Here is a 27,624-nt window from a genome sequence, read left to right as displayed (position 1 = left end):
AGGTGCCCGTTTGCCTCTTGGGCAGGTTGTGCAGAGGATACTTTTGACGGCCACAGACTTTGCTGAGTGGTAAAGGTTGGAGGAAGAACCACCACAGTCTTGTCATTCTTTTTTAAGTGGTTTTGTCAAGAAAGAGGAGTGGGAGGGATCATTACTTTGCCAGGCACCCCTCCTTTCCTCCTCCTCCAGAGATCTCAGAACTGTCCAGTCTCTTCCCTGCCCTATGACACTCTGTTTGGACTCACCTTTGTTCTAGCAAGCTCTGATACTGTTTTCCTAGCGCTAAGCACATGGTTGTATAGATGATGTGCTTCTCTTTATCTTTTCAGGATGAGGCAGTAGAACGCTGTAGCATCCCAGAAGTTCCCAAGGAGCACTTTGGTCAGAGGATCCTGGTGAAGTGTTTGTCTCTGAAGTAAGTCGCTTTTTATTTGCCAAACCAAACTCAAAGTAGGACATGCGTGGAAGTTTGGGTCCATTGGAGTGCTTTTCACAAATGCTTCAGGGTGCGGTGCTGTGCAAAGGGTGTGAGGCCCTGGCTGAACTTTGTGTCAGTTTGCATTTCTTAGTGCAGAAAGTATTGATCAGATGTCAGAGTTCTTTCCTATTTAATTGCCGTATTTTTCTCTCTATAAGACACACCAGACGATAAGACGCACCTAGTTTTTGGAGGAGGAAAACAAGAAAAAAAAAAAATTCTGAATCCCAGAAGCCAGAAAAGCAAGAGGGATCTGGCTTCTGGGATAGCCTCTTGCTGTTCTGACTTCTGGGATAGCCGCGCAGCCTGCATTCGCTCCATAAGACGCACACGCACATTTCCCCTTACTTTTTAGGAGGGAAAAGATGCATCTTATAGAGCGAAAAATACGGTAATTCAAGAGGGTTCTGGAAGCTTCTCTGTGTGAAAGAAACAAGCAGAAGGTTTCATGATGTTTGGGTTATTCCTTCAGAGAAGCTGAGTACAGCTGGCTTAAACTGGTTCTGTTATCTCTTCTGTCAAGGTCATGCTGACTTTAATAATAAGCCAGAAGGAGCCTGAGTTTCACTTTCTCTTTCTATCTCTTTTCCTTCTGGTGTGGTGTTCTGTACATAGTATGCTTAGTGTTAAGGTTTAGTCTTATTGTAAGTTAAGTCTGCTGCAACTGGCTTTCTTATGGACAGTGCCAGTCCTGAGTGTATTGGATTTGTGACCATTATGCTCATTTGCCTTCAGTGGCAGTAAAGCTCTGCTGGATGAAATATGAATTGCATCTGGTCTATTTTCTGGGGTATCCTGCAACGTGTTTAAGTTTTACTCTGCTAACTATACATTGGAGTTCTGCTCTGGATCAGTATTGAGTAGAATTACATGACACTTTGCTGGACGATTTCAAAGCTGTCTCTGCGGAAAACCAAATTCTGAATCCAGGGGTCCATTTCTTATGTACTGTTCTCACTGGAGGGTGTGCATGCCTCTGTTTCCAGTCATGTCATGGTGGAGAGCAGCACTGGCACTAGGTTCAGTCCATACAAGAGGCCCCCATGCTAAATTGCAAACAACCTGCAATTGCCTTGGGAAGAAGGCACCTTGTTGCTTTGCCAAGAGGTGCCCATGTTCATGGACAGCACAAGGTGCACTGCTGGCTATGGTTGACGTATGGTTGTTTTCTCACTGAACCATCTCTCTCTCTCTCTCTCTCTCTCTCTCTCTCTCTCTTTCTCGTACCCTTCCATGGAGCAGGTTTGAGATCGAGATCGAACCGATCTTTGGATCGCTAGCGCTTTACGATGTGAAGGAGAAGAAGAAGGTACTACTCTGTGATTCTGAGCAATACTTGTCTTTACAGCTAGAAGCAGGACCATTTTATAAAAGGGGCAGAGAGCAAAGCATAGCAAGGTAGGATGCAAATTGGTCAGTTGCCTAAAATTGCTGAGATGTTTGAAAGACTAGTTTGATAGACATAGGAAGCGCTGGGTTGGAGGTGCTCTTGATTATGTCCATGCAGCACATATACAAGGCTACTTGATGTGTCTTCTTGCTAGTTCCCCTGGAATCAGAGCAGTCTGCAGTCTCTTCCTGTTCTGGAACAGGTAGGAACCGCCTCCAGACATTTTGGAGGAAAGGGGGCGTTTTCTCCCCTAGCTATTGCCCTGCCTTCAGTTAGTGTTGCAAACTCTTGTGGGTTCCTGCCTCAAGCGCTTCCTTCTAGTTAGAGGAGTTTCAAAGGCAGGAGAATGAACTGCCTCAGCTGAGCCAGGAGGGAAAGGTGGATCAGAGCATTCTGCAGGCAGCAGCTATGCAGGTGCCTTCAGACTGTGCTTTATCTGATCCCTCACTCCGATCCCAAGGACACAGGGTGACTTCAGCTGCAGTGAGAAGCCTAGCCAGCTGCATGCCCTGCTGCCTTTAGTCTCTGTGCCTTTAGTTCTCTCTGGCTGGATCTATACAGATTTTAAAAAATGCTATGGAAAAAAACGCTATAAAAGCTCTTAATGGAAAATCCCATTGGTGACGGATCGCTGCTCTATAGCACCATCTGGTGCCACATGTTTATAATGCAGTTATAACGATATACAGTAGTACCTTGGTTTATGAACTTAATCCGTTCTGGAAGCCCGTTCTTAAACCAAAGCATTCTTAAACCAAGGCGTGCTCTCCCATAGCAGCGGGGGACTCAATTTACAAATGGAACATACTCAACATGTTCTGCTTCCAAGGCAAAGTTCGCAAACCAAAACACCTACTTCCGGGTTTGCAGTGTTCTTAATCCAAGTTTTCATAAACTAAGTTGTTCTTAAACCAAAGGTACCACTGTAATTGACAAGTGTAGCTGGAGGCCCCTCTCTTCTCCCCAGCACAGTCTCCTAAGTTTGGCTTTAGTAAGCGCCTCAGGAAACTACTGTGTGGAACCAGGCAGATCTGGCAGAAGCCAGTGGGAAACAGGGCTGCTGCTCTCTGGCTGCAGGAAGGAGAAGGCCCAGGTGTCTTGTTACAGTAGTGGTGGTGACAGCAAGCCAGATTTCAAGCCCACAGTGGATAGGCCTTGTCCAGATCTAAAGTCCTCTGACTGTTGTGGTTCTCCCAGCTTTGTTGCTTTTATTGCTGTCGGGTTGGGAGTGGGTCTCGAGTGCATGGTAACTTTGCCCGGCTTCTTCCATTTCCCCAACTTTTCTAGATCTCTGAAAACTTCTATTTTGACCTCAATTCGGAGCACATGAAGGGGCTTCTGCGAGCGCACAGTGCCCACCCTGCTATCTCCACGCTGGCTCGTTCGGCCATCTTCTCCCTCACACATCCTTCTCCAGATATATTCTTAGTGATCAAGGTGAGATGTTTGATCTTCAGTCACGCCTCCAGAGCTCATCCCCCTTTGCAGCCATTCTGGCAAGCGCTGTGCGAGCAGTGGAGACACATACGTTCTGCCTCCTTCCGTGAGTGCAGGAAAATAGCTTGTTTGAGCTGGGCATCAGAATTAGCAACCTGAGAATCTCAGCTGTCCTCAAATCAAAACAAAACAAAACATGTTTCTAGTCCCTATGGGTTTGGAGGGAGATTTGAATGTGTGTGGGCGATGTCTAGCAGACTCTCTGAAACTGGAGTGAGGTCTGGGAGGGCCCATTCTTTTTCATTTTGCTTATGGTTTTGGTTAGCTGAATGAATAATGCAAAAGAAACATAAGCAAAAGAAAAGTAATTACATAGTGCAGAACACAATTTTGTTCTCCTTGCCCCATATTTTCTTTTCAAGTACTGCGTAAGCCCAGCTCTAGGTGCAGGACTTTTCATCTTTCCTTAGCTTCAGGGACAGCTGAGAGGACTCTCTGGTTGCAGGCCTCTCTCGTCAGGGCTAGTTGTAGAACTTGAGGTGGAGCTCACAGCACTCTCGGTTTAATATTTGGGAACTTCCAAGGCATCTGCTAGACTTCATCACCAGTAACTTGCTTTTCCTTTCCCTGCCCAGCTGGAGAAGGTGCTGCAGCAAGGGGACATCAGTGAATGCTGTGAGCCATACATGGTCATGAAGGAGACCGATGCTCTGAAGGTAGGTAGATGGAAGCAAGATGAGGAAGCAGTTGGGTTCCTGGCTGTGCTGTGTGTGTGTGTGTGTGTGTGTGTGTGTGTGTGTATGATAAGGAAGCAGTTGGGTTCTTGGCCATGCACTCTCTCTCTCTCTCTCTCTCTCTCTGTGTGTGTGTGTGTGTGTGTGTGTTCATGCTAGACTTGGCCCCGGGTTTCAATTCTACCTGTATCATTAAATCCCTGGATGCCTGGGATGACCTCTTGCATGTTCTCAATGGAATGAAAATGGCCTGCTTTACAGGTTTATTTTATGGGTGGATGTCATAGGGGGTTCAGCATTTACAGTTTGGTCACAGTAATGGTGAAGTTTCCCCCCTTGTGCTTCCTTTTTTAATTTTTATTTATGATTTTCAATTTTATACATTTCAATAATTTTACAATCATTTTAACATTTTGAAACTCGACTTCCTTCCCCTTCTTTCTGCGGTTCCTTAATTTTTTTTTTTTAATATTTTCTGCATATTCCAAATTAACTTAATCATTTATGCATCTTTTTTAAATGTATACTCTTATAAAACTGCAGGTTATTACAGTAATCCTGCCATTGTTCCTATCTGTTTACAGTTTATTTGCAAATATTCAATAAACCATATCCATTCTTTTATAAAAAGTTTGCAATCCTGATTTCTCCCCCCTTGTGCTTCCAGAATAAAGAGAAGCTGGAGAAGCTGCGGGTGGCAGGAGAGCAGTTCTGCACCCGTCTGGGAAGGTATCGCATGCCATTTGCCTGGACTGCCATCCACCTCGTGAATATAATCAACAGCACTGGGATGCTTGAGAGGGATGCTTCTGACTCGGAGAGTGGTGAGTATAGTGCTGTGACCAAGCTCTGTGAGAAAGGATGCTTCCTGTCCTGTGGGGAGTTGGCTGCTGACGCTGCTTTTTCCCAGTTACATGGAGCTTTTGTCCAAAGGAACCTTGGGAACTGAGGCAGTGTGATGTAGTGGTTAGAGCAGGCATAGGCAAACTCAGCCATCCAGATGATTTGGGACTACAGTTCCCATCATCCCTGACCACTGGTCCTGGTAGCTAGGGATGATGGGAGTTGTAGTTCCAAAACATCTGGAGGGCCGAGTTTGCCTATGCCTGGGTTACAGTGTCAGGTTGGGACCCGAGTTTAAATTCCCAAATGGTCATGAAGCTCACTGGGTGACCTTGGGCCAGTCACACACTCTCAGCCTGATCTACCTCACAGGGTTCTTGTGAGGATAAAATGGGGAGGAGAACTTTGTAAGTCACTTTGAGCTCCTTGAAGGAATGGTGGGATGTAACAACAACAACAACAACAATGCCACAGATTGCACCGTATGTTTATAATCAGAAATGGGATGACTTGTAACTGGCAGTTGTGCATCACAGGAGTAGTTTAAAGCTGACTCACAGCATGCTAGCATTACAAACAGAGTAAAATCAAGCCACAAATTTGCAGTCATGTCCATGCAGTCCTAAAGCTCACAAAACAGAAATGTAGAATGAGGTAGATTGTTTATGCTCATGAGCTAGAGACTGAGACAAAGGAAGCGGCAGTTTCTATGTTTTGCTCTCCTTTCTTAAAACAAAGGTATCCTTCAATCTATCAGCAGGGAAAAATTGGGTACGAGTGCTCTGTACGGCAGGCCTCAAGTGTAATTTGCTACACATTATACCATGTCTACTAAAGCATGCAAACAGGTTTTTTTATTCAGTGGACTTAACTGCAGGGGCCTCTCAGTGTCTGTACATCTGCCTCCATAGAGCACAGTACCACCTCTGTAGCAAACTGACAGCTTAATGGGTTTAGTTTTCTTGGCCATGATCAATCATTTATCACTTAAGTGTAAACCTGCATGACATTAGTGATACGGCTCCCCTTCATTGGGCTGGAGATTCTGAAGTTTGTTTACATTGCAAATTGTAAGGTATTTGTCAAGGGACAATACTGCACTACTTTAGAAAAGCTGCTTCCAGTGTTATTGTGGGACACCTATTGGTTTTGTAGAAACAACTCTTCTAAGTTGTTGAGGAAGCTTGTGGGTAGTTTCTGCAAAATGCCTATTAGCGCTACCATTGCACTCTTGTACAGCGTTGTGGTCTCCATTAGGTTTGCCCTCACAACAACCTTGCAGAGTAGGCCACACACCCCTCCCCAGCGCTGTGGACATGAAGCTGAGAGGCAGTGATAGCCACTCACCTAATACCAAGCATGAGTTCCTGGCAGAGCCCAGTTCTCCTCTCACTGTTGCCTATTGCCTAAATATGACTCCTTATTTGTGCTTGTGTGCACCTCAACTATTGAACATATCTTCCTCTGTTCTAGATCGCAAGGGAACCTGGAATGAGCGCAAAAGGAAAACATACGAGCGCATGAGTGTTGGGGAGGAGATGTGCAGCTTCAGCAACTTCCGCCCAGCTACCCTCACTGTCACCAACTTCTTCAAGCAGGTGGGAGGCTTGGAGTCTGGGCTGTCTGGACTGATTCATAATATCACTGTCTTTTGGTTTTCACATCTGTAGGAGTGCAGCTAACAGGACCAGAGATTTTTTACCTGTTTGTGCTAGAAATTTTTTTCTTTCCTCCTAAAAAGCTTGCTATTCTTCTTCCACTGTTTCCCCCACACACCATAAAATGCTAGGAAATGGGTTGAAGGTGGGGTATGGTCACAGCCCAGGGCCCAGCAGGTTTCTGTGCCTTTATTTGCAGGGCTCCTGCTTTTCTTACAACAAAGATTTTCAAGCACTTTCCACAAGAGTCTTCAGTGCATGCTCAGAACTTGTATGCTCTAACAGAGCTTTAGATCCTTGACAGAACCTTCAAGTGACTTGCAATTTATGACTTTGAAAGTTAAGTTGTATACAATGAAGTATACGTTCTGGCAGAGTCTTAAAATGAACCTGAGGAATATCTCAGGTGCCTCTCACATCTACTTGTTTGGCAACGCCTTCTCTGTAGTGGTGCCCCAGTCGTGAAATTCCCTGTCCCTAGAGGCTTATACTGCCTCTCTGTTAATGAGTTTCTGATGTAGGTTAAAATCCAATTCAGGGCATCAGATGAATTGCTTTATTTCAGTCTGGTGTCAAGATCTTATCTTGTACTTTACTGCTCAAACAATCATTTGTAATGGTTTAAGATTGGATTTTTTTCCTATGTATGCTTTGATATGTTTCCTTGTATTATGTTTTTAGACTTACTGGAAATGGTCCTAGCAGTGCAATGCAGTGAACAGTCTATACATAGGGTTAATGAGTAAATTGGAACAAGTATTGCTAGAGCAGTGCCACATCCACTGAGAAACTCATAGGGGTCTTAATGCCACTGTCTTGGTGGATGTTATTCTCCTGTTCTGGTTCAACTCTCCCCTTCTCTTTTCCTCCCCCCCCAAAAAAACCCACCTCTAGGAAGGTGATCGCCTCAGTGATGAGGACCTATACAAGTTCCTGGCAGACATGAGGCGGCCATCATCTGTCTTAAGAAGGCTCCGACCAGTCACAGGTAAGGTGGGTGCCTGTAAATCAGCCTGTGACAAGGCAGTGCCTCTTGTTGAGAGCTCTGTGGAGTGGGAAATTCTGGAGCAGGTGTTGATTGTGGTAGCCGTGTAGTCTGTTGTGACAAAAGCAATAAAACTCTTTGGCCAGATCCCACTTTTGCCAAGAGCAGGAAATGGTTCCTGAGAACAGAAAGCGGAGAAAAAGTCTCTCTCTCTCTCTCTCTCTCTCTCTCTGTGTGTGTGTGTGTGTGTGTGTGTGTCTGTGTTTGTGTTCAGTTTCCTCCCAAAGTGAGGCAGAAAGATCAGTCATTACAAGAAATAGCTGTAGGTGTTTCAGAATCCAGTCAAATGAGAGCAAGAGCAAATCAGCATAGTTTATTATTATTTAAAAAGTTTTTAAACCATCCTTCATCATTGTTCTCTGTTTGAGGTGAAGGAGGCCTCTCTATAGTTTCTGTTGTCTGTTTCCATTCCTTGTGCAATCTGTGTGTGTGTTCATTCTTCTTTGTGATATAATAGAGATCAGGAAACTCAATCACCCTGGAACTCTCCAGCCCTCTACCGCACATTCTCGGTCTCAGAGGTCTGTCAGTTTTGTCATGTTGGGTTCTGTATGCAAACTCTCCTTACACCCCCACACCCACACACCCTCTTGTTTCTGCCTCACAGCCCAGCTCAAGATCGACATTTCTCCTGTGCCGGAGAACCCCCATTACTGCCTGTCGCCGGAACTTCTGCATGTGCTGCCCTATCCTGACCTTCGAGTTCGGCCCACCAAGGAGATCCTGGAGTTTCCAGTCAAGGAAGTCTACACACCGCACACAACGTACAGGTAGGTTTAAGGCAGCTTTGCTGGCCAGCGGGTGCAAAAGCAGCTCTGTTTTGTGCGCTTTGTGGTGCTTAAATTCCGTGCTTTTCAACCTTGTGGTACTGAATTCCTCTGTATTCTGAAGTGGCAGAAACAAATGCTACAATGGCAAACTGATATTGGTTGAACAAGGTATTGGTTGCAACTTTCGTTCCCTCTCCTCCACCAGTTCATCTGTAACCTGTTTTTTCTTAGTTGCCAACAAGCTGCCTCCCTTTATAGGAAGCTCCGCTCAGGACTTCCACTCATTATCCTAGCCCTCTGTGAATAATGTGTGTTGACTCCTTAAAACTGTGTGCTCAGGAACAAAGGGATGAGTTTCTCCTTGGTTGATCTTGCAGTTCTCAGTACTAATTTTAAGTGAAACTGTGACAAGCTGCCAGCTTCCTCCCATCGCCTGTCAGGCTGCAGGTTGCTATATAGCAATATGACCACAGGGTTGTCAAGAGTTCAGCACCAAGATTTTGGCCTTAAGTGTTCAGCTGCCGCTGTCATCATACTGAATAATGACCCAGATCTTTTTCGGCGCACAGTAGATAAAACTGTAGTCCTTTGGCAGCAACTGTTGTGGCTTCTTCCAGTATCTGATCTGGTGAAGCACTAATAATATTGTACTCTCATTCCTGGTAAGCCCTGGCAGCCAAGGCAGTATTGCGGCGCAGAATGCCCATCCACACTGAAAAGCAGATGTTCAGTGTGTACACATAATGTGCTCTGTATAATGAGATCCATCTCTGATGCAGCAGTCAGTAGCCTTGGGTAAGGCAATGTAGCTTTCAGAAAGTTTGCTTGTTTTGCTGATACTGCGACTTTTCTAAAGATCCTTCGGAGGACTCGCAGTTCCTCACTTCAGAAGGTGAGGATCTACATATTTAGATTAGGTCAGGCAGGTGTTGGCGAGTTCTCGTCACGAGGCTGGATGATTCTTCTAGCCTGCTGCTGATCTCCTACTGGCCACCCTGTGGTTGCTATGACACAATCAGCCATGTTTCAGGACAGGTGCAAATAGTTGCCACCAAGCCGCTGCGAGCAGAAGGTTTTCTGCTCCAAAAATCACGATCCCCTCTTTGGCATGAATGTTGCTGTGGTGTCTTTGTCCAGGTCCCCCACGTTCAGCTTCACAACTTTGTGATTCTTCATCTGGAAACAAGGACAAGTAAGGCGGCATTAAGCAAGCGGATCTCAAAGATCAAACCTACGTTCCCTCAAGTGGACTTCCTTATTTGTGGCCCCAGAGGCCTGGGCTCTTAGCGTATGTCCTCGTCTTTGAATTCTTAGCAAGTTAGAGGCATGTGTGGTGCTCTTTGTGTATTGGGGATCAGACTTGTTTCTTCCCTCCTCTGGTACCCTCCCATGATTATTCCATAGTTTTAAAAAAAGAAAAGGTTAAAGGACCCCTGGATGGTTAAGTCCAGTCAAAGGCGAGAATGGGGTTGCGGGGCTCATCTCACTTTCAGGCCGAGGGAGCCGGCGTTTGTCCACAGACAGCTTCCGGGTCATGTGGCCAGCATGACTAAATTGCTTCTGGCACAACAGGACACCGTGACGGAAACCAGAGCGCATGGAAATGCCGTTTACCTTTCTGCCACAGCAGTACATATTTATCTGCTTGCACTGGTGTGCTAGGTTGGCAGGATCTGGGACAGAGCAACGGGAGCTTACTCCATTGCGGGGATTTGAACCGCCGACCTTCTGATTGGCAAGCCCAAGAGGCTCAATGGTTTAGACCACAGCGCCCATTACTATAGTAAGGGTACTTTACATTACTGAGATCTTGGCATGAGTGCCCTGCATCAGAAAGACGGTTACCACAACTAGCAAATGGCAGCAGCTTTGAGCCAGGACCTGTCCTTATCACAGCAACACACTAACTTGATCTTTGTTTATGAAACGTCCCCAAGAAGCACCTCTTGCCTTGCTAGTCTTTGGATCCAGAGCAGCTGTTCTGTCTGCCGAGCCATTTGCTGCTGCTGCTGTTGGGTAGCTCTCAGCAGGGACCAGATGGTGAGATTCTGTTGTTGCATGTGTGCCTGAGGGGAGAGGATATCGGTTAACTGAGACGAGGGGGTTCTCTTATCCATTGCTAGCAGTTTCTGATGTTTTAGACCCCTTAATCTCAGTCTGCAACCCTGGGGAATTCCTCATCTCAGTTTTCAACCCTGGGGACTCCTAAACCATGACTTCATTCACTTCCCATTCTGGCCCATCTATTCATACAGTTATTAGGCCTTCTCTCTGCCACTTCCCCTCACAACCAGTGCAGAATATGATCCCTCTTCAGCAGGACTATGCCATAGGGATGTTTTCTGGTTGTAATACAGTCACAATTTCAGCCTAGTATTCTGCTTCACCCAAGAAGTCAATCCTGGAGAGCTGTTGCAGCCATTACTAATGCTTTCTGCAAGGGGTAACATGCTCAATTTACTAGCAGTGCTAATAGAGAGAGGAGTGTGGTGCTCTTATGACAAGTTGATATCAAGAGCCAGGAGGAGACAGAGGTACTACTGCTGCTGCTGCTTACATGCAGGTTTCCCTCTATAACTTAACAATAATTTATTATTTATACCCCACCCATCTGGCTGTGTTTCCCCAGCCACTCTGGGCGGCTCCCAACAGAATATTAAAAACACGATAAAACATCGCTAAACAGGGCTGCTTTCAGATGTCTTCTAAAAGTCAGAGAGTTGTTTATTTCCTTGACATCTGATGGGAGGGCATTCCGCAGGATGGACGCCATTACCAAGAAGGCCCTCTGCCTGGTTCCCTGTAACCTCACTTCTCCCAGTGAGGGAACTGCCAGAAGGCCCTCGGAGCTGGACCTCAGTGTCTGGGCTGAACGATGGGGGTGGAGATGCTCCTTTAGGTATACTGGGCCGAAGGCCATTTAGGGCTTGAAAGGTCAGCATCAGTGCTTTGAATTGTGCTTGGAAATGTACTGGGAGCTATTGTAGGTCTTTCAGGACCAGTGTTATATGGTCTCAGCAGCCACTCCCAGTCCCCAGACCAGCTGCCGCATTGTGGATTACTTGTAGTTTCCGGGTCACCTTCAAAGGTAGCCCCACGTAGAGCGCATTGCAGTAGTCCAAGCAGGAGATAACTAGAGCATGCACCACTCTGGCAAAACTGTCTGCAGGCAGGTAGGGTCTCAGCTGCCATGCCAGATGGAGCTGGTAGACAGCTGCCCTGGACACAGAATTGACCTGCACCTCCATAGACAGCTGTGAGTCCAAAATGACTCCCAGGCTGCGCACCTTGTCCTTGAGGGGCACAGTTACCCCATTAAGGACCAGGGAGTCCTCCACACCTGCCTGACCCCTGTCCCCCCAAAACAGTACTTCCCCTCTTGGGAGTAAATAACTGCCTAGTCTTATTTATGCACTGAGCTCGGAGAGCCCTAATCCTTACCCTCTCTGCCTCTCCACGCACACCCCTCCCTGCTGTTCATGCTGTTAAAGCAGACGGTACCTTAAAAGAGATTTGGATAAGCTGAAAATAAGCTTATGAGTTTAAAACGGGTTGGGATCTGGCTTGATATTTCAGAGCAATGAGATCCTGCCACTGAGCTTTCGAGCATCTGTGTGTTGCTTTTGAGAGAGCTGGAATGTTATGCTGTGCTTGGTGTGAAGCTTTCCTAGCTCAGGCCTGGATGTGAGCTTTGGGGCCCCATCAAGCTTGGCTCAAAGAGGAGGAAAGGGTTACAAGGCTCCCAAATTCTTATCTGGCTTTGAATAACACAAATTCCCAACTTAACTCCTTCTCACCCAGCCAGCCCTCAAAACGACAGCTTCATGGAGCCCACAGGGGTTCTGTCAGGACTTCATCTGGCCATGGGAATTATTATTGTAGAATCATAGAATTGTAGAGTTGGAAGGGACCCTGAGAATCATCTAATCCAGCCCCTACAATGCAGAAATCACAATTACATTGGCTCAGCTGCAAATAACAGCTTTGCATGGCACAAAGGGGTTCCAGTAGGGCTTCTCCTGTTCATGCAATGCTGTCAAAGGCTTAGAAGGTTCCATGATCTCTGGCTGCCTTTGATAGCAGTGCAAATGCCAGGCGGCGGCCACTGAGGCTTCTGCTGTCCATGCCGAAGAGTTTGAGGTAGTTGGGATTGTGGAGGCTTGCAACCTCCTAGGATCTTTAAATGGTGGTGAGGAAGTCCCCACCTCTACTGGACATTTGGAGTAAGACAGTCCCCATCACCGCCAGTTTCTTTCAGGGGTGCAGCCTCTTTATCTCCCCACTTTGCTCTCCCTGTGGCTGCTTGAGCAAGCTGAACCATTCTCCTCAGCAAGTTCCCCGTGGCTGCTGGCTGACTAGCTAGAAGCCTCTGGTGGAGCTTTGGTTCCACTACCAGTTGGAGGCCTCCTCCTGTGGAGAAGGCCCATTCAATGATTGCACCCTCTATGAATGGAAGAGCTAGAGGGGTGAGGGGCAAGATCACGCGTCAGCAAACTTTTTTAGCAGGGGGCTGGTCCACTGTCCCTCAGACCTTGTGGGGGTCCGGACTATATTTTTTGGGGAAAATGAACAAATTCCTATGCCCTACAAATAACCCAGAGATGCATTTTAAATAAAAGCACACATTCTACTCATGTAAAAACACGCTGATTCCCAGACCATCCGCGGGCCGGATTTAGAAGGTGATTCGGCCAGATCTGGCCCCCGGGCCTTAGTTTGCCTACCCATGGGCAAGATTTTCTATATGAGTCCATGTCCATTGACCTATGCATGAGTTGGTTCATTACTGTATCTGTAAGTTTGAGTGTAGTGATCAGTGGGGCTACATGGAGATGGCTTCTCATGCTGTACAGATTAGCTCAGAGCTCAGAGTCTAGGCACTTCTTCAAGCCCCCTAGAGATTTTGGAGAGCAGAGTGGCAGAAACTGCAAGGGGGCCAGAACAAGTGACTTAGGGTGCCACCTTACAGAGGAGAAGGTGGCGGATTACCTTCAAAGCAGAAAATTCCCGTCCCTTATTTTGGAAACCTCGCTCTTCCATGATAGCCAGCATCCCTTCGAGCGCCTTCACTTGTCGCACGAGGTCCTGCTGGCCCGCAAGCATCTTCTGCAACACCTCCTTGTTGCTGTGAGCCTGCTGTCGTCTTGCCAGGCTCTTATCCTATCAAAGAAAGAGCAGGAATGGTGGATGAGGAAGACTGACCAAGGGGGCTCTCTGATGAAGGTGGGACCCTGGTGGGGGGGGGGGAGCGAGACTAGGTAGGGAAACTTAACATTGTATAGTTGGAAGATTACAAGATTGAATATGGAGCTATAGGTGTAAGCCCCTGCTTAGCTTTCGTTATTCATTTGTTTTTGTTTTTTAATTGTAAAATGCTTAACACAGAATATCCAAACTATGGACTAGAGTATATACCGCATTGGCCCGAATATAAGCCGCACCCGGAATATAAACCGCACCTTTAAAATTGGAGGGGGGGGATTAAAAAATACCCAAACATAAGCCTGAGGGGGGGGGAGCTGCATTATGTTGCTGGCAGCCTTTCCACTTCCTCGCTGTCTCCCTTCCAGGCCTTGGGGGAGAGGATGGGGGACTCCGTGTGGGGTAGGCACTGCTTTGCCACGCTCCTGGCGCTGTTTGCCCCACGCTCCTGGCTGCATACCATAAGGTTGCGAATATAAGCAGCACTTTAACTTTTCCAGTCGGAATTTGGGGGGAAAGGTGTGGCTTATATTCAGGCCAATACGGTAATATAAAAACCAGCCAGTAAGCAAAATTACAGTGCACAATAAAAATCCTCATTTTTTTGTCATATTGGCTGCGAACTGAAAGCAACAGTTCAGCTGGGAGGTTTTTTAAAAAGGAAAAGTTTTCAAAAGGCATCTGAAGCAAAGGATCATAACTGCCTGTCTAATCAGCAAGGGCGGGGGGGGGGGCAGCATTTCATAAAGCTGGTCAAGGCCCTGTTGTCCCACCAGCAAAATATGGCTACCGCTTTGCTCTAGTGCAATGCCTTTTAATCTGGGCTGGCGCTGTCTTCCCTCCTTCCCCTGCCCTTGTAATTTAAACACAGTTACCTCCAGCCCCTCAACAATATCTCTGATCTCTTCCTGCTTCTACTGGGCTCTTTGGGTCTGACGACGCAGCTCCTCCAAGCCCCGCTCGTAGAAGTCGGAGCTGCGTCTGATCTTGTCAAGCTTCTGCGTCGTGGACTCGTAGAGGTCACTCAGCGTGCTGGCGAACTGCATTACCCCGTAGAAAAGAATGTTTACCTCCTGCGGGGCCGCCGGCTGCTGCGGGCCTGTGAGGATAGGGGCAAGCATGGCTGCAGAAGGCAGCAAGATACTCAGGAATAGGAAAGTCAGCATGGCTGTGACTTGCAAGCCAGTGGAAAAACCGAAGGGAGTAAGCCTGCCGCTTTATATGCAGAAGCGAGGGAGGGGTCCGATGGGGAAAGAGACGATTGAGCTGGACTGAGCAACCCACTCCAGCATTTAATGAGCCAGCAGTATTTTTAGCATGGGCACAGAACTTCTGACCTAGGGCAACAGAGTTGCACAATGCTGGCAGATGGCAGCTTATTGCAGAGGTACCTAAAGGCTGACTTTGGATTCTGGCACCTCTGAAGGGTTGCAAGGGCTATTCAGGGGTTGCGGGGAGGGGAAGGTGGCATGTCTGTCCAAATGCTGGCTATGTTTATCCTGGCTGGGCTGTGGGATGGAGCAACGTGATGTAATCCGCTGCCTCTTGGAGAGGGTGGCATGAAGGACTGGCGTGATGCAAAGATTTGATGCTCCAAAGGTCTCCTGCTCTTTTACCTTTATGCCGCATCTCTTGCCATTTCTGTTGTTCTCATCCCCCGCTCCATGCAAACACTCTCTCTGCACGATGGTGAGCTGCGCAGGAGCCTATGTTCTCATTGCAAACTCGGTCTCGGAATGTGGATCATTCTGTAGCCAAAAGGACACCGCTCGTGCGCAAAAGGGAGACATGAGACAAGTTGCAGAAATGCAAAAATAATTAGGAGTAAACTAAGTGGTGGTGGCGGGGAGGAGAAAGGGTCCAAGACAGTTCGGTATGGACTGAGCATGCTCTGTGCATATGGAACTCTGACCAACTGCGGGCGGGGAATGGGGAATGGGCAGGAAATGGAGTAGGAGCTGTTGGTGGGCTGAAACTCTGAACACAACACATTCTAAGTTATCTGCAGAGCCTGTGAAAATCCCTACTAAGTGGTTCCTTAATCGTTGAGTGCAACTGATTCCCAGCAGGTGTACATGGATTTCTTTTGCAGATAAGGAAAAGGTGTTCTGGCAATCACATCAGTTATGGGTCTCTCTGCCATGTACACATTTGCTGCCGCTCTCCCTCAGAACTGTAAAGATTCCCCTTCTCTTGCAGGAACCTGCTGTATGTTTACCCCCAAAGCCTGAACTTCAGCAGTCGGCAAGGTTCAGTGCGGAACATCGCGGTGAAGCTCCAGTTCATGGCTGGAGAGGACCCTGGCCAAGCCATGCCAGTGAGTGAGGCAAAATCCCTGTGGCTTTCTTACAACTTTTGCAGCTCCACTGGCCTTCTGGAGCAAAGATCTAGGTTGTGCTGTGAGGGAGCAAGGGAACATCTGAATATATGAAAGGAAGAGCCCAATATGCCATTTTGTCCGAAAGTTTAGTCTCCTAGCCAGTCCCTCTCTGTGTTTTGAACTCTCCCATTTCTCTTAATTATACGTAGTTTGGAGGGAACAGTTTTGCTAAGCAGATTCACAGTTCCCATTCTTGTAAGGCCCTCTTGGGTCAAGATCCTAGTCCTCATCTATGGGAAAATATAGCTACATCTGCGGCAGATCTAAGCCTCTGGGGTGGTGCTTTCATGCTAAGGGTGGGCAGCTGGTGACCTTCCACGCTGAATTCTAGCCAATGACCGAAGTAACTCCTTCTGTAGCCTCCCTGGTTCAGGTGGCAGATGCTGCTGTTGCCACCACCCCTTTTAGTTTCTCAGGGGGATTAAGGAGAGGGCAGTGGCATTGGTGAGAGTCTCTAGCCAATGTGGAAAAGCGTTGAGACATACCGGGTAATTTTTTTTCTGCAAGCAAACATTGAAAATTGCATAGCCTTTCCAGGTGCCCCTTTGACCGTTGCGGTCTGCTGGACTTCAGCCTCCCTGTCTCTGACTAAGTCTATTTCTGCCTTTCCTAACAACCCCAGGTCATCTTTGGGAAATCGAGTTGCAGTGACTTTGCAAAAGAAGCTTACACAGCTGTTGTATACCATAACAAGTGAGTCCTAAGTAACTATGGTGGCAGGACGGGATAATTGTTGCAAATGAGGCAGGGAGGGGAGAGTTGCAGCTTTGATCAGGATGCACAGCTCCCTGGATAAGGAACCAGCGGTCTCCCAAGCTAACTGCCTCATAAAAATAAGCATTGTTCTCCAGTGCAATCTTCTTCCTGGCAGTTTTCTTTCCCGAGGAAATTAGAAATTGTCTGATGCATTCAAGAGCAGTTGATCCCCTGTGGGTGGGTGAGGCTCTGGCTTAGCCAATGCTGGCTCCTGGTGGACCACTGTGACATCCCTCTTGTATCCTGCAGGTCCCCTGAGTTTTACGAGGAGTTCAAGCTAAAGATCCCAGCCAACCTGACGGACAACCACCACCTGCTCTTTACCTTTTACCATATCAGCTGTCAGCAGAAGCAAAATACGCCTTTGGAGACCCCAGTTGGCTACACAGTGAGTGCTTTCAGAACCCATGGCGTTTCGTAGCTCAGAAACCCAGCTCATGTGCAGAAGCTCCTCTGTTCAAAACCCATGTGGCAAAAGATTTCTGGTAACTTCAAGACTTTGGAGAGCAACTGCCACTTAAACGGCTCTGGGCTAGATGAACCCATATCCTGACACTGTGGAAGGCCTCCTAATAATAATAATAATAATTTTTTATTTATACACTGCTCATCTGGCTGGGTTTCCCCAGCCACTCTGAGCGGCTCCCAACAGAATATTAAAAACACGATAAAACATCAAACATTAAAAACTTCTCTAAACAGAGCTGCCTGCAGATGTCTTCTGAAAGTCAGATACTTGTTTATTCCCTTGACATCTGATGGGAGGGCGTTCCACAGGGCAGGCATCACTACCAAGAAGGCCCTCTGCCTGGTTTTCTGTAACCTCGCAGTGAGGAAACTGCCAGAAGGCCCTTGGAGCTTCCCGTCAGTGTCCAGGTTGAACGATGGGGGTGGAGACGCTCCTTCAGGTATACTGGGTTGAGGTCGTTTAGGGCTTTGAAGGTCAGCACCAACACTTTGAATTGTGCTTGGAAACGCACTGGGAGTCAATGTAGGTCTTTCAGGACTGGTGTTATGTGGTCTTGGCGGCCACTCCCAGTCACCAGTCTTGCTGCCACATTCTGGATTAATTGTAGTTTACGTGTCACCTACAAAGGTAGCCCCACGTAGAGCACATTGCAGTAGTCCAAGCGGCAGATAATCAGAACCTGCATCACTCTGGTGAGACAGCCTGCAGGCAGGTAGGTCTCAGCCTGCATACCAGATGGAGCTGGTAGACAGCTGCCCTGGACACAGAGAGAGCCCTTCCATCTCCTGTGTGGGATTCCTGTCCTTCCACCCACCTTGAGTACTGAAGATTTCTCAGCAGGCAGTATTTGATTTGCTGCTGTCCCCTGCTCAGTAAAGGCAGTCTGTGGGCAGGGAGGGGCAGGTGAAGGACTGACAAGGGAAGACATACCATCCTCCTAGGACTCACTCAGGCCTTTTCTCTCTCTCTCTAGTGGATCCCCCTCATGCAACATGGCCGGCTGAGAACAGGACAATTTTGCCTGCCTGTGTCTGTTGACAAGCCTCCTCCCAGCTACTCGGTACTCACCCCTGATGTAAGTAGCGGCTGTTGTAAGTAGCCTGGGGAAAGGAGAGTCCCTTGAAGGGCTTTTCCTTACATGCTGAAATGAGGAATGTTCTCTTCTTCTTTTCCTTGCTGCCTCTCATCTCCAGCTTTCCTTCTTCTCTCATTCCTTTGCAGACGCCCTTTAGTGGCATTATATTTTATCCCCGTTGCTTCTTTGTAGGTACAGCTGCCTGGCATGAAATGGGTGGATAACCACAAGGGGGTCTTCAATGTGGAGGTGCTGGCAGTGTCTTCTGTCCATACTCAGGTGAGAGGAGGTGGTGAGGTTTTCATGTTGCAAGCAACGGAATGTAGAAGCAAGACTCAGTTGAGCCTTTTTCTTGCATGCCAGCTGGGATTTTTGCTCCTGCATCAACTGTCCTGTCTCCAAGCTTTGAACTAAATTAAAGCCTGATGCTAGCTCACTTTCTAGCATCATGCTTGTGGAAAGCTGTTTGCAATGTTTTTTTGGAAGCTCAAAAACAGTTGCCTTGTTTTTCAGTTTGGAAAAATCAAGGAGCATCTCAGAGAGAGAAATGGGGTTTTCTTGGTTACTTCATCAAAACAATGCATGTTGGGAGACCATACATCTGAGCCATTTACCTCTCTGGGGTTTAGGATACTGAGCTGGACTGAACATCAGTTTGGTTCAACTTGGCAATCCTTACTCTTTCAAAGAGAAATTATCAAAGACATACAAAGGATTCTTGAGATAGCACATATCTGTTCTTCCGTTGATGTTGAAGTGAATAAAGGACACTCCACATTTAAGAGATGCTTTGAACTCTGAGTTACACCATAGTTTTCTTATCCTTTATCCTGGCAGGACCCATTTCTGGACAAGTTCTTCACCTTGATCCATGTGCTGGAAGAATACACTTTTCCGTTCCGCCTAAAAGACGTAATCCTCACAGAAAACAACATGGATTCTGAGCTGAAATCCAGTGTGGGCAACCTACGAGTGGCTAGCTTGGAGTCCCTGGTTGTCTTTAGCCACCAGATTCTCAACAAGCTCATCCAACTCATTGTGTACCCACCTGTTATCGCAGGGCAGATAGGTGAGTGCTGTGCTTCTCCTCCTATTCCACTCCCTATCCCATGGTTACCATTGTCTGGGCCATATTGAGTTCTTTGGTTGAGCATCTGGGATGCTTCACAAAGGGTCTTCAGAACCTGAAATTGAAGCATTCTCACATTTCGCACAGTCTTATGGTAAGAGACAAGGTTTTCCATACTGGCATCACTCACTCCAAGGACAGGGTAAGGGAAACATGGGTTGTGATAGAATCCCGGCTTCATAACTCTGGAAGTAGAAGGATGTGTGTTAAAATGAGTCAGCTCGCAGGTTGGGAAGAGTCGAATGAAAAAGAAATACACATAAAACAAGTCATAAATATAAGAGCGCACCATTCAGTTGGTTAAATTTGGGTGGGGTTCCCCAGGAAAAAAGAGACTACTTTTGAACAAAACTCCTTTCTTAATATAAAAGTGGAGGGCTGTTATGTTTGGGGCATTTCAGTACCACAGTTGTTTTAACCAGTCATCTACAGACAGTTGCTTATTACTTTTCCATTTACGTGATTGCCAGTGTTGCTGTCACAATTAAATTCACTTCTCTGAAAGATCTGCCTTTTGCTAGGGACAATGTGTTTTGTTGTTTCCCCCTCACCCAAGTCTTCTGCCAAAAACTGAGAACTCATGGGAAGGGGAGAGGTCTTTTCTTTCAGGGTCAAGAGCCCCTCCTGATGTTTCCCACCCCACACCACGTCATGCTTTAAAGCAGGTGTTGGAAGCAGTGAGCAAGAAAGATTTACGATGTGCCTTTCTTCTTCTAAAGTACAGCACACAGCAATAAAGAAGACCAAAGTCCCATTTGTATCTGTATTCTTCTGCGCCTAATTCTAGCTACAGCTGCATCTTTCTATGTAAGGATTTCTGAAGGAAAACATTATTTTTTGGAAACACATTCACTACATTTTTGGCACAAGGTCAACCTTCTTCCCAGGTTAAACGTAGGGAAGTGTTTTCTTTTGGTTTTTAGTTTTCAGCAGCCTGTGCATTTGTTGTCCGAGGAACTAGAGATGGGGAGGAAGAACGACAAGTGGTAGACCTTGCAAACTGGGCAATAAAAAAGCCCGCATTTGCTCCTTTTTTCCAAATTTATGCACGCCCTAACATGCTATGAATTCCCAAGATCAAGCAGCCTTTATCCTTCTTGTTTGCTGAAAACCATCTGACCTTTGCTTGCCCTTTCTGTTCCAGTGTTTGGTGTTTTGCGCCACTTTTTGGTCATTAACACAAGTCCACACATCTCCCCATTTTCTCAGTGAACCTGGGCCGTGCTGCCTTTGAAGCCATTGCCGTGATGGTGAACCAGATCCACAAGAACCTTGACAGCAGCCAGGACCAGCATGGCCACAACCATCTGCTGGCCTCTTACATCTTCTACGTTTTCCGTCTTCCTGTGGCAGAGCCAGGCTTACCAGGTATAGCACAGAGTGTTTAGTTCCGTGTGTGTGAAGGAGGAGGGAGGAGCAAGTGCCTGGCTGTCATTCATGTTGCCCTGGGTGCCATTTTCCCTGGTCTGCAACCCAGGCGCTCCAGAGTTATGAGAGATGCCCAGCTCCTTGTGCTGATAGCAGTGTGTTTCTGTCTCAAGGGAAACAGCGGCCTGATTTAATCGGCACCCAGCGGACACTGTGAGATGTTTGCAGTCTTGGAGTCGAGAGGCAAAAATGAGCAGTGCTCCTTCCTTCTCTGCCTGCCATCTCTTTCCTTCCACTTATTCTCCTCCTCCCTCTATCTCCATGAAATTAGTCAGCAGGTTGCCTGCCCCTAAGGGATAGATGGGCATGTTCAGGGAGGTGCCTAACTTGGCTCCATGAGTTTCCTGCCAGGAAAGGTCATACGTGGGACAGATGGGACTTCTGAATAATTTAAGGCTAATTGAAGCGGATGAGTCATAGCAGTAGACTAGTAGCTTTTAGGGACAGAGTGCATAGCCCAAAATGGAGCATGAGAAGCTCAAGCTGATGTGCTTAGTGCAGGGGCCGGCAATTTTTTTTAGTAGTGGGCCGGTCCACTGTCCCTCAGACCTTGTGGTGGGCCAGAGAAGCGGCATGGGGGAGGCTGGAAGAAGAGGTGAGGGGGTAAGTAGTCCTCCCCACTCCCCAGCCACTGTGTTTACCTTCCCAAGGGCTGCCGCCGCCACCACCGCTGCTGCTGCTTCTTGTGGATAGGCAGAGCAAGCTCGTCCGCTCCGCTCTCTGGCCCACAGAAGCACCAGGGTGGCGTTGGCTGGAGGAAGAGGCTGAGCAGCGGCGGCTCTGCCAATCAAACGGCGTGCCTGGTTTACCTCAGCGCGGCACGGGGATGTCTCTGCCAATCAAATGCCGCTGAGGTAAACCAGGCACGGCATTTGAGTGGCAGAGCTGCTGCCGCTTGGCCTTTTCCTCCCGCTGCCATTGCCGGGAGTCTCAGCTTCGCAGCAGGTTCCGGCTTTGCGGTGTGGGCCAGACCCAGGACCTAGATGGGCCTGATCTGGCCTAGGGACCGTAGTTTGCCGACCCCTGGCTTAGTGGCTACTGGAAGCTAGTCCATTAGGGCAAATGGGGTGCTGCCCTCATTTCTTCCCCCAGCCAACCCCCAACTTACAACCATCTGGCTCTCAGCTTCTTCCTCCTTTGTTTCAGTGCCTCCTTTGCAGGGCTCAATAGGGAGCAGGATGGAGACTTGGAGTTAGTTGGCTTCACCCATCATTGACTCCACTTACTGTTGACCTCCAACCCTACTAGTCTCAATGCACATCAGCTCTCTCCCTGCCCCCATGTAATAGTCACACACACCCCTTTTTTGGACCCTAAAATCAGTCTCCAGAGCATTCCCCGCATAATAGTCGCAGGGGTGTCAGTCGGACATTTTGTTTTGCTCTGAAGTGCTTTGTTTTGCTCAACGGCATTTCCCCGCTTTTGTAAATGGAATAACTCTTGGCACAGCTGTTTCCCACCCTCTTCCTGTTCCACTGCGGGCCCAGGCTTGCCTGTAGGACTTGCCTGTTGGCCGAGTCAGCCCTCAGCCTGTGGAGGATGAGGCAGTTTTGCACGGGGAGCAAATGCGGTGGCAACCGAGGAGGCCTGGCTCGAGAGCCAGCGATGGAGGAGAAATGCAACAGCAGCAAGGTCCTGCCTGGAGGCGGGCAGCTGGGACCTGTGGATGTGCCCAGTGCCCGGTAACTGCCTGCGACAGGGCCTGTGCAGCTGGCCTCCTGCTTCTCTGTGTGGGGCTTGCAGGATTGGGTTAGAGACCTAAGCTAAGCTATGCATTTACCGCATTTCACTGCGTAATGGTCGCCACCACATAATAGTTGCACCCTGCTTTTTTTGAAAAGAAAAATCAGCATTAAAAATGTGACCATTATGGAGTGAAATATGGTACTCTCTCACCCTGCGCTCTCAGCCAATATTAACAGTATCGCGAGATCTTCATTCTCTTTGTATTCTTGACAGGGGTGGGGTGAAAGGAATGAGCTTTATTCGTGGTAATGAATGTATGTATATGATGGAGGAGGTTTTTAGAGTACCCCCACTTGGAAAAAAGAGGACCAATCACTTCCCTTCCATCCCCAGCCAAGAAGTTCTGATAGTGAAATGACGTCATAGTAACACTCTTAGTGAGATGCATAAGGGGAGATTATTTGTTGCGGTTTGCAGGAGATGGTGGGAAAGATGTGGCACATATTAAATTGGTGAAGTAAAGTGCACTTGCTTTGAAACAGGCTTGCACTGGTGAGGGGAAGAGAGACTTTGGTCCTTCCCCACATCCATGGTCATACATGTGAAGGCCATTGCACAGAGCACTGAAGGCAGTTCCTCTTCCCAGCTAGCAGCCCTTCCTCTTCAGCCAACACACTGTGACGGGTGGTGAACACATCCTCCTTAATCTCAATTCTTTCATCATTGGAGTGGACTGAGAATCTCCCTTGTGCATGTTTCTCACCCAGAAGGGAGACAGCATCCAGTTATGGGCTGGCTCCTTCCACCCAGTACTGGAAAACCCAGACTCCCAAGGGGCCAGGGGAGGGGGATCATTCGGTGTTTGTCCTCCATGGACTGCAGTACTATCAAAAGTCTCTTGGGGGACAAAAATAGAAAAATCTTAAGACTTCCTTATCCTCTAACTTTTCTGGCTGCAAGGGTTGGGGATTTCTGTTTTCCCCTTCTCCTGGCACCATGCCTGGCAGTTAAAAGTGCAGATTAGATCTGGCACCAAAGAGCAAGGGAGCTGGGCAGCCACCGATGTTCTGAGTTTCCTTCACCAGGCTCCTGGAGTTTCTTCTCAGTGTAAACACTCCCTGCACATTTTCATCCTAGCAGTGCCTCTTCCACATTCTACCTTTGGTGTTCAGTGGCAGCTCTGTGCCAGGAACAAGGCAGTGGGGATGGGAAACCAGACTCTTGGCCCTACAGAAAAAGGAGTGGCCTAAACACAGCTACTTGCTCTTCAGTGGTCTCTGGTATGCAGAGAGGCAGGATCGTCCTCGTTTTTGAGGAAAGAGACTCAGAAATACGGGTGATGATCTACCCCCAAAAAGGGTGCAAAACATTATTAGGGCTTGCCGAAAGGCAGTGAAGGTTTCTTCTGCTCTGCTGGAGAGAGGAGGGTATCCATTTATGGCAGGCGTTGGCAAACCCCAGCCCTCCAGATGTTTTGAGACTACAAATCCCATCATCCCTGACCACTGGTTCTGTTAGCTAGGGATGATGGGAATTGTAGTCCCAAAACATCTGGAGGGCTGGAGTTTGCCTATGCCTGATTTATGGGCAACTGACTGTACCCACCAGGAAAGGCAGGACTTGTAGAGCCTTAAATTTCCATAGGGATATTAGGGGGTTGAGGACAGAAAGTACTACAGCTTAGGAAGATGCACCAACTAATAAAACCCAACAACGAAACATGGCCATTCCACCGGAACATGGAGGAAAAACAAAGCTTGAAAAGAAGGTATCCCAGATCCTACGGGGGAAGCAATTCTGGAGCGCAGAAGTGTGTCCCGGCCAGATCACGCCCTCTGGCTGAGCCAGAAGGACTCTTCACTTGAGATGCTCCTTTCTGGTGCAGGGAGGAGGCATCCAAGGATAAAATAATGGAGGGTAAATTGGGACACAGTGGCAGCGCATTGTCTTCTCATGGCCATGGGAAGTGATGGCCTATTCGTGACTCCTGGAGGCGTCGTCCCTCAGTAGCATTCTTCCCACCCCAATAGGCCCGCCTGTCCTTTGACTTAACCTAGTGGTTTGTGTGTGTTTGTGTTTTACAGAGACTGGAATGCCACCCCACAGTGGCCCCATCCAGTACGCCACCTTGTCCCGCACAACGGGGCGCCCTGTCAGCCTGAATCTCTCTCGCTCCAAAAGCATCAGCAACAGCAACCCTGACCTGACCACCACACCAAACTCCCCAGATGAAGAGGTTCAGAAGATTGTTGGCAGCAAGGTAAGCGCTGCTGAGGGTTCTTGTTGTTGTTAATTTATTTTCCCATGATGGGGGCTAAAGGTGGCTTAAAGATAGAATAAAGGTAAAGGGACCCCCAACCATTAGGTCCAGTCGTGCCCGACTCTGGGGTTGCGGCGCTCATCTCGCTTTATTGGCCGAGGGAGCCAGTGTACAGCTTTCAGGTCATAATAATAATAATAATAATTTTTATTTATACCCCCCCTCCCCAGCCAAGACCGGGCTCAGGGCGGCTAACAACCAATAATAAAAACAAGTTGATTAAAATACAATTTAAAATATTAAGATACAATATTAAAACAATTAGGGAGCAATCTCATCATAGGAGGAGAAAGGAAAAAGAAAAAGGGGGAGGGAATCAAACGGATTCTGAGCCAAAGGCCAGGTGGAACAACTCTGTCTTACAGGCCCTGCGGAAAGAGATCAGATCCCGTAGGGCCCTGGTCTCAAGAGACAGGGCATTCCACCAGGCCGGAGTCATGTGGCCAGCATGACTAAGCCGCTTCTGGCGAACCAGAGCAGTGCATGGAAATGCCGTTTACCTTCCCGCTGGAGCGGTACCTATTTATCTACTTGCACTTTGACGTGCTTTCGAACTGCTAGGTTGGCAGAATACAGATAGAATAGGAACAGCTAAAAACATAGAAGAAGAAAAAGCCCAATCGTTACAAAAATGATAGAATTAAAACTATTTATAGGTATAAAAGATCATACAGAGAGTTGCAATAAAAACACCACAGCACCGGCCCTTTCATCAAAAGCAGTCAGTTCCCAAAAGCCTCTTGGAATAAGAAAGTCTTTACCTGTTGGCAGAAGGACAAGGAGGAAGCCAGTCTAGCTTCTCCAGGGAGGGAGTTCCAAAGTTGTCCGAGAGCATCATATACCTCAAGGATGTGAAGCTGGATCCATCCCTTGGATCAGAGCCTTATCTCCCCCCACCCTCCATGGACCAGGTTTGATAGAGGAGTAGGGCAGCTTATGTGTCAGTCACCGGATGGCACAGTGATGTCAAGTGACCCCCCCCCCTTTTTTTTTTGCCTACATGATTTGAAATCAAACCACGCAGGCAAAGGCACGTTTATTTGCAAGCCCCAGTAACTAAAGGTGGTTTGCAGGTGCAAGACTTTGTGGTTGCTTGCAAACCCCATCTTTGTCTGCCTCACGCCAGATGTCGTTTATGACTTCAGGTGGAGGTGACATGAGATGTAGGGCAGGTGAAGGTGATTTGACTGAAACAGCCTCGTAGGCCAGGTGGGGAGGCCTGGATGGGCCTAATCATCTCTGTGGGCCAGAGGTTTCCCACTGGTAATAAACTGTCAGTATACATCTGGCATTTTAATAATCACATAAATAGGAGTCCAGTAGTCATTGCAGTCATTTGCCATGAGTGCCCAAGCGCCACCCTCCTGGGCCCAGCACCAACTTGTACCACCCTGCCACTAATCCTAATTCTTTGTTTTGGAAAAACAATTGCCTGAAATAATACTTTCCCTCTTTTGAAACATTGGAGGGTGATCACTGCCATTAAGATTCTTCAAGGGGCAGAGTATGTGTGATGTTTTGTTACTTGGTTAGCCCTGGTATGCAAGAGTTTTACAAAGGAAAGTACAGCCAGTGCGGGGGTGAGGAGGTCAAACTGGATCGGGACCATGGCATGAGGTGGGTGGGTGGCAGGGTGAGTGGTGGTCTTTAACCCTTTGCTTCTGCTGTTGTTCTGATCAGAATCACCCCCTCCACGTGCATGCTTGCTGTTCATAATTGGAGGAAAGCAGAGTGGGAGACAGTATAGATCAGTGGTTATCAACCTTTTTTTGGCCATGCCCCACCTAAGCTTCTCTAAAATCTTGATGCCCCCCAACATATAATTTTATTTTAATTTTAAAAATGTGTATGTCACAATATATATTTATATACTGTATATGAGGCCCCTAGAACCATAAGAAATGCAGAAAACCACTGTTAATAACTCATTTTCAAATTGCCCCCCTTAAAATCAAATTGCCCCAGGTATAGACCCTTACAGGTGTTCATGCCATGTCCTCCCCTCTTATTTTGTCCTGCTTCCCTGACTTCCCTACAAACTGGTGCCCCACTCAGGTGCATTTTGTGACCATAAAACATATGGCACACAGCCCCAGCCCCCCTAGTCAATGTGCTTTGTGGCAATGGAAAACCTGGGCTTCTAATGCATTATAATGCTTTGTGTGTGTTCCTTTTGGTCACTTGCATGGAAATTGCAGGCCCTGGTTTAACTAAGGCTCCTCCTCCTCCTCCTTCTCTGCGATCTCAACAGCAATGGTTGTGGCTCTTTACCTTTGGTTTCTTGGTTCTGATTGTTTTTCCTTTCCTGCTCTTCTCTTGCACGCTACCCTAGGGGATTGACCGCTCTCACTCCTGGGTCAACTCAGCATATGCCCCCGGAGGCCCAAAGTCTGTGCTTCGTAGGAATCATCCGAACTCCAGCATGGATCTGAAGCAGGTGCCTTTGCCTTTCCCCTCCCCTCTCCCTGGTGCTCCGACCCCTTGCTCCTCTCCTTGACTTGCTCACCAGGGTGTGCCTGCCATTAATGCCTGCGTTGGGGTAAAGACTAATGTTTTCCCAGAAGGCTCGAGTTGGGGGGGGGGGCTGTTGAGCACCACAACGGGTGCCAGGGGACATGTTTTTCATGAAAAAATGGAAATGAAAGCTGTCTCCCTGGACTGACCTTTGAAATTTCATCCACTTCTCCTTTGCCACTCCAAAAGAATGGCATTACATTCAAACCTCGGTTCCCGAACGCCTCTGTTTTAGAACATTTCGGCTCCTGAATGCCGAAAACACGGAAGTAAATGTTCCAGTTTTAGAACGTTTTTCGGAAGTCGAACA

At 47.7% G+C, this 27,624-nt stretch overlaps 1 protein-coding gene and 1 pseudogene across 9 annotated transcripts in view; one reads left to right on the top strand and one right to left on the bottom strand.

Moving 5' to 3' along the window:
* DOCK6 (dedicator of cytokinesis 6) overlaps positions 1 to 27,624 on the top strand; it is a 95,337-nt gene that overhangs the window by 24,205 nt on the left and 43,508 nt on the right. For 6 of the 8 annotated variants that reach the window (XR_013391156.1, XM_077921470.1, XM_077921472.1 and 3 more), the window contains exons 7-23: positions 330 to 415; positions 1,721 to 1,787; positions 3,156 to 3,305; positions 3,941 to 4,021; positions 4,707 to 4,863; positions 6,356 to 6,480; positions 7,435 to 7,528; positions 8,193 to 8,355; positions 15,757 to 15,874; positions 16,560 to 16,630; positions 16,943 to 17,081; positions 18,136 to 18,237; positions 18,430 to 18,516; positions 19,075 to 19,306; positions 20,576 to 20,734; positions 24,565 to 24,740; positions 27,133 to 27,237. Coding sequence is in view for 7 of the 8 variants with exons in the window: in XM_077921470.1 (XP_077777596.1) it covers positions 330 to 415; positions 1,721 to 1,787; positions 3,156 to 3,305; positions 3,941 to 4,021; positions 4,707 to 4,863; positions 6,356 to 6,480; positions 7,435 to 7,528; positions 8,193 to 8,355; positions 15,757 to 15,874; positions 16,560 to 16,630; positions 16,943 to 17,081; positions 18,136 to 18,237; positions 18,430 to 18,516; positions 19,075 to 19,306; positions 20,576 to 20,734; positions 24,565 to 24,740; positions 27,133 to 27,237 (2,112 nt within the window). In the remaining variant the exon portion in view is untranslated. Of the gene's footprint in view, positions 1 to 329; positions 416 to 1,720; positions 1,877 to 3,155; positions 3,306 to 3,940; positions 4,022 to 4,706; positions 4,864 to 6,355; positions 6,481 to 7,434; positions 7,529 to 8,192; positions 8,356 to 15,756; positions 15,875 to 16,559; positions 16,631 to 16,942; positions 17,082 to 18,135; positions 18,238 to 18,429; positions 18,517 to 19,074; positions 19,307 to 20,575; positions 20,735 to 24,564; positions 24,741 to 27,132; positions 27,238 to 27,624 lie in introns of those variants that run through there. The other 2 variants (XM_077921474.1, XM_077921475.1) reach the window with 2 other exon arrangements.
* Positions 10,275 to 14,740, bottom strand: LOC144325987 (uncharacterized; annotated as a pseudogene). The gene is made up of 3 exons (XR_013391157.1): positions 14,433 to 14,740; positions 13,345 to 13,515; positions 10,275 to 10,421 (listed from the first exon to the last, which is right to left on the bottom strand). The product of XR_013391157.1 is annotated as an uncharacterized LOC144325987 (transcript).

This window comes from Podarcis muralis, chromosome 17 (genome assembly GCF_964188315.1).
Source record: "Podarcis muralis chromosome 17, rPodMur119.hap1.1, whole genome shotgun sequence".
NCBI classification, from domain to species: domain Eukaryota; kingdom Metazoa; phylum Chordata; class Lepidosauria; order Squamata; family Lacertidae; genus Podarcis; species Podarcis muralis.
Note: the sequence above shows the minus strand (reverse complement) of the source record. Positions and strands in the feature narration are given on the sequence as shown.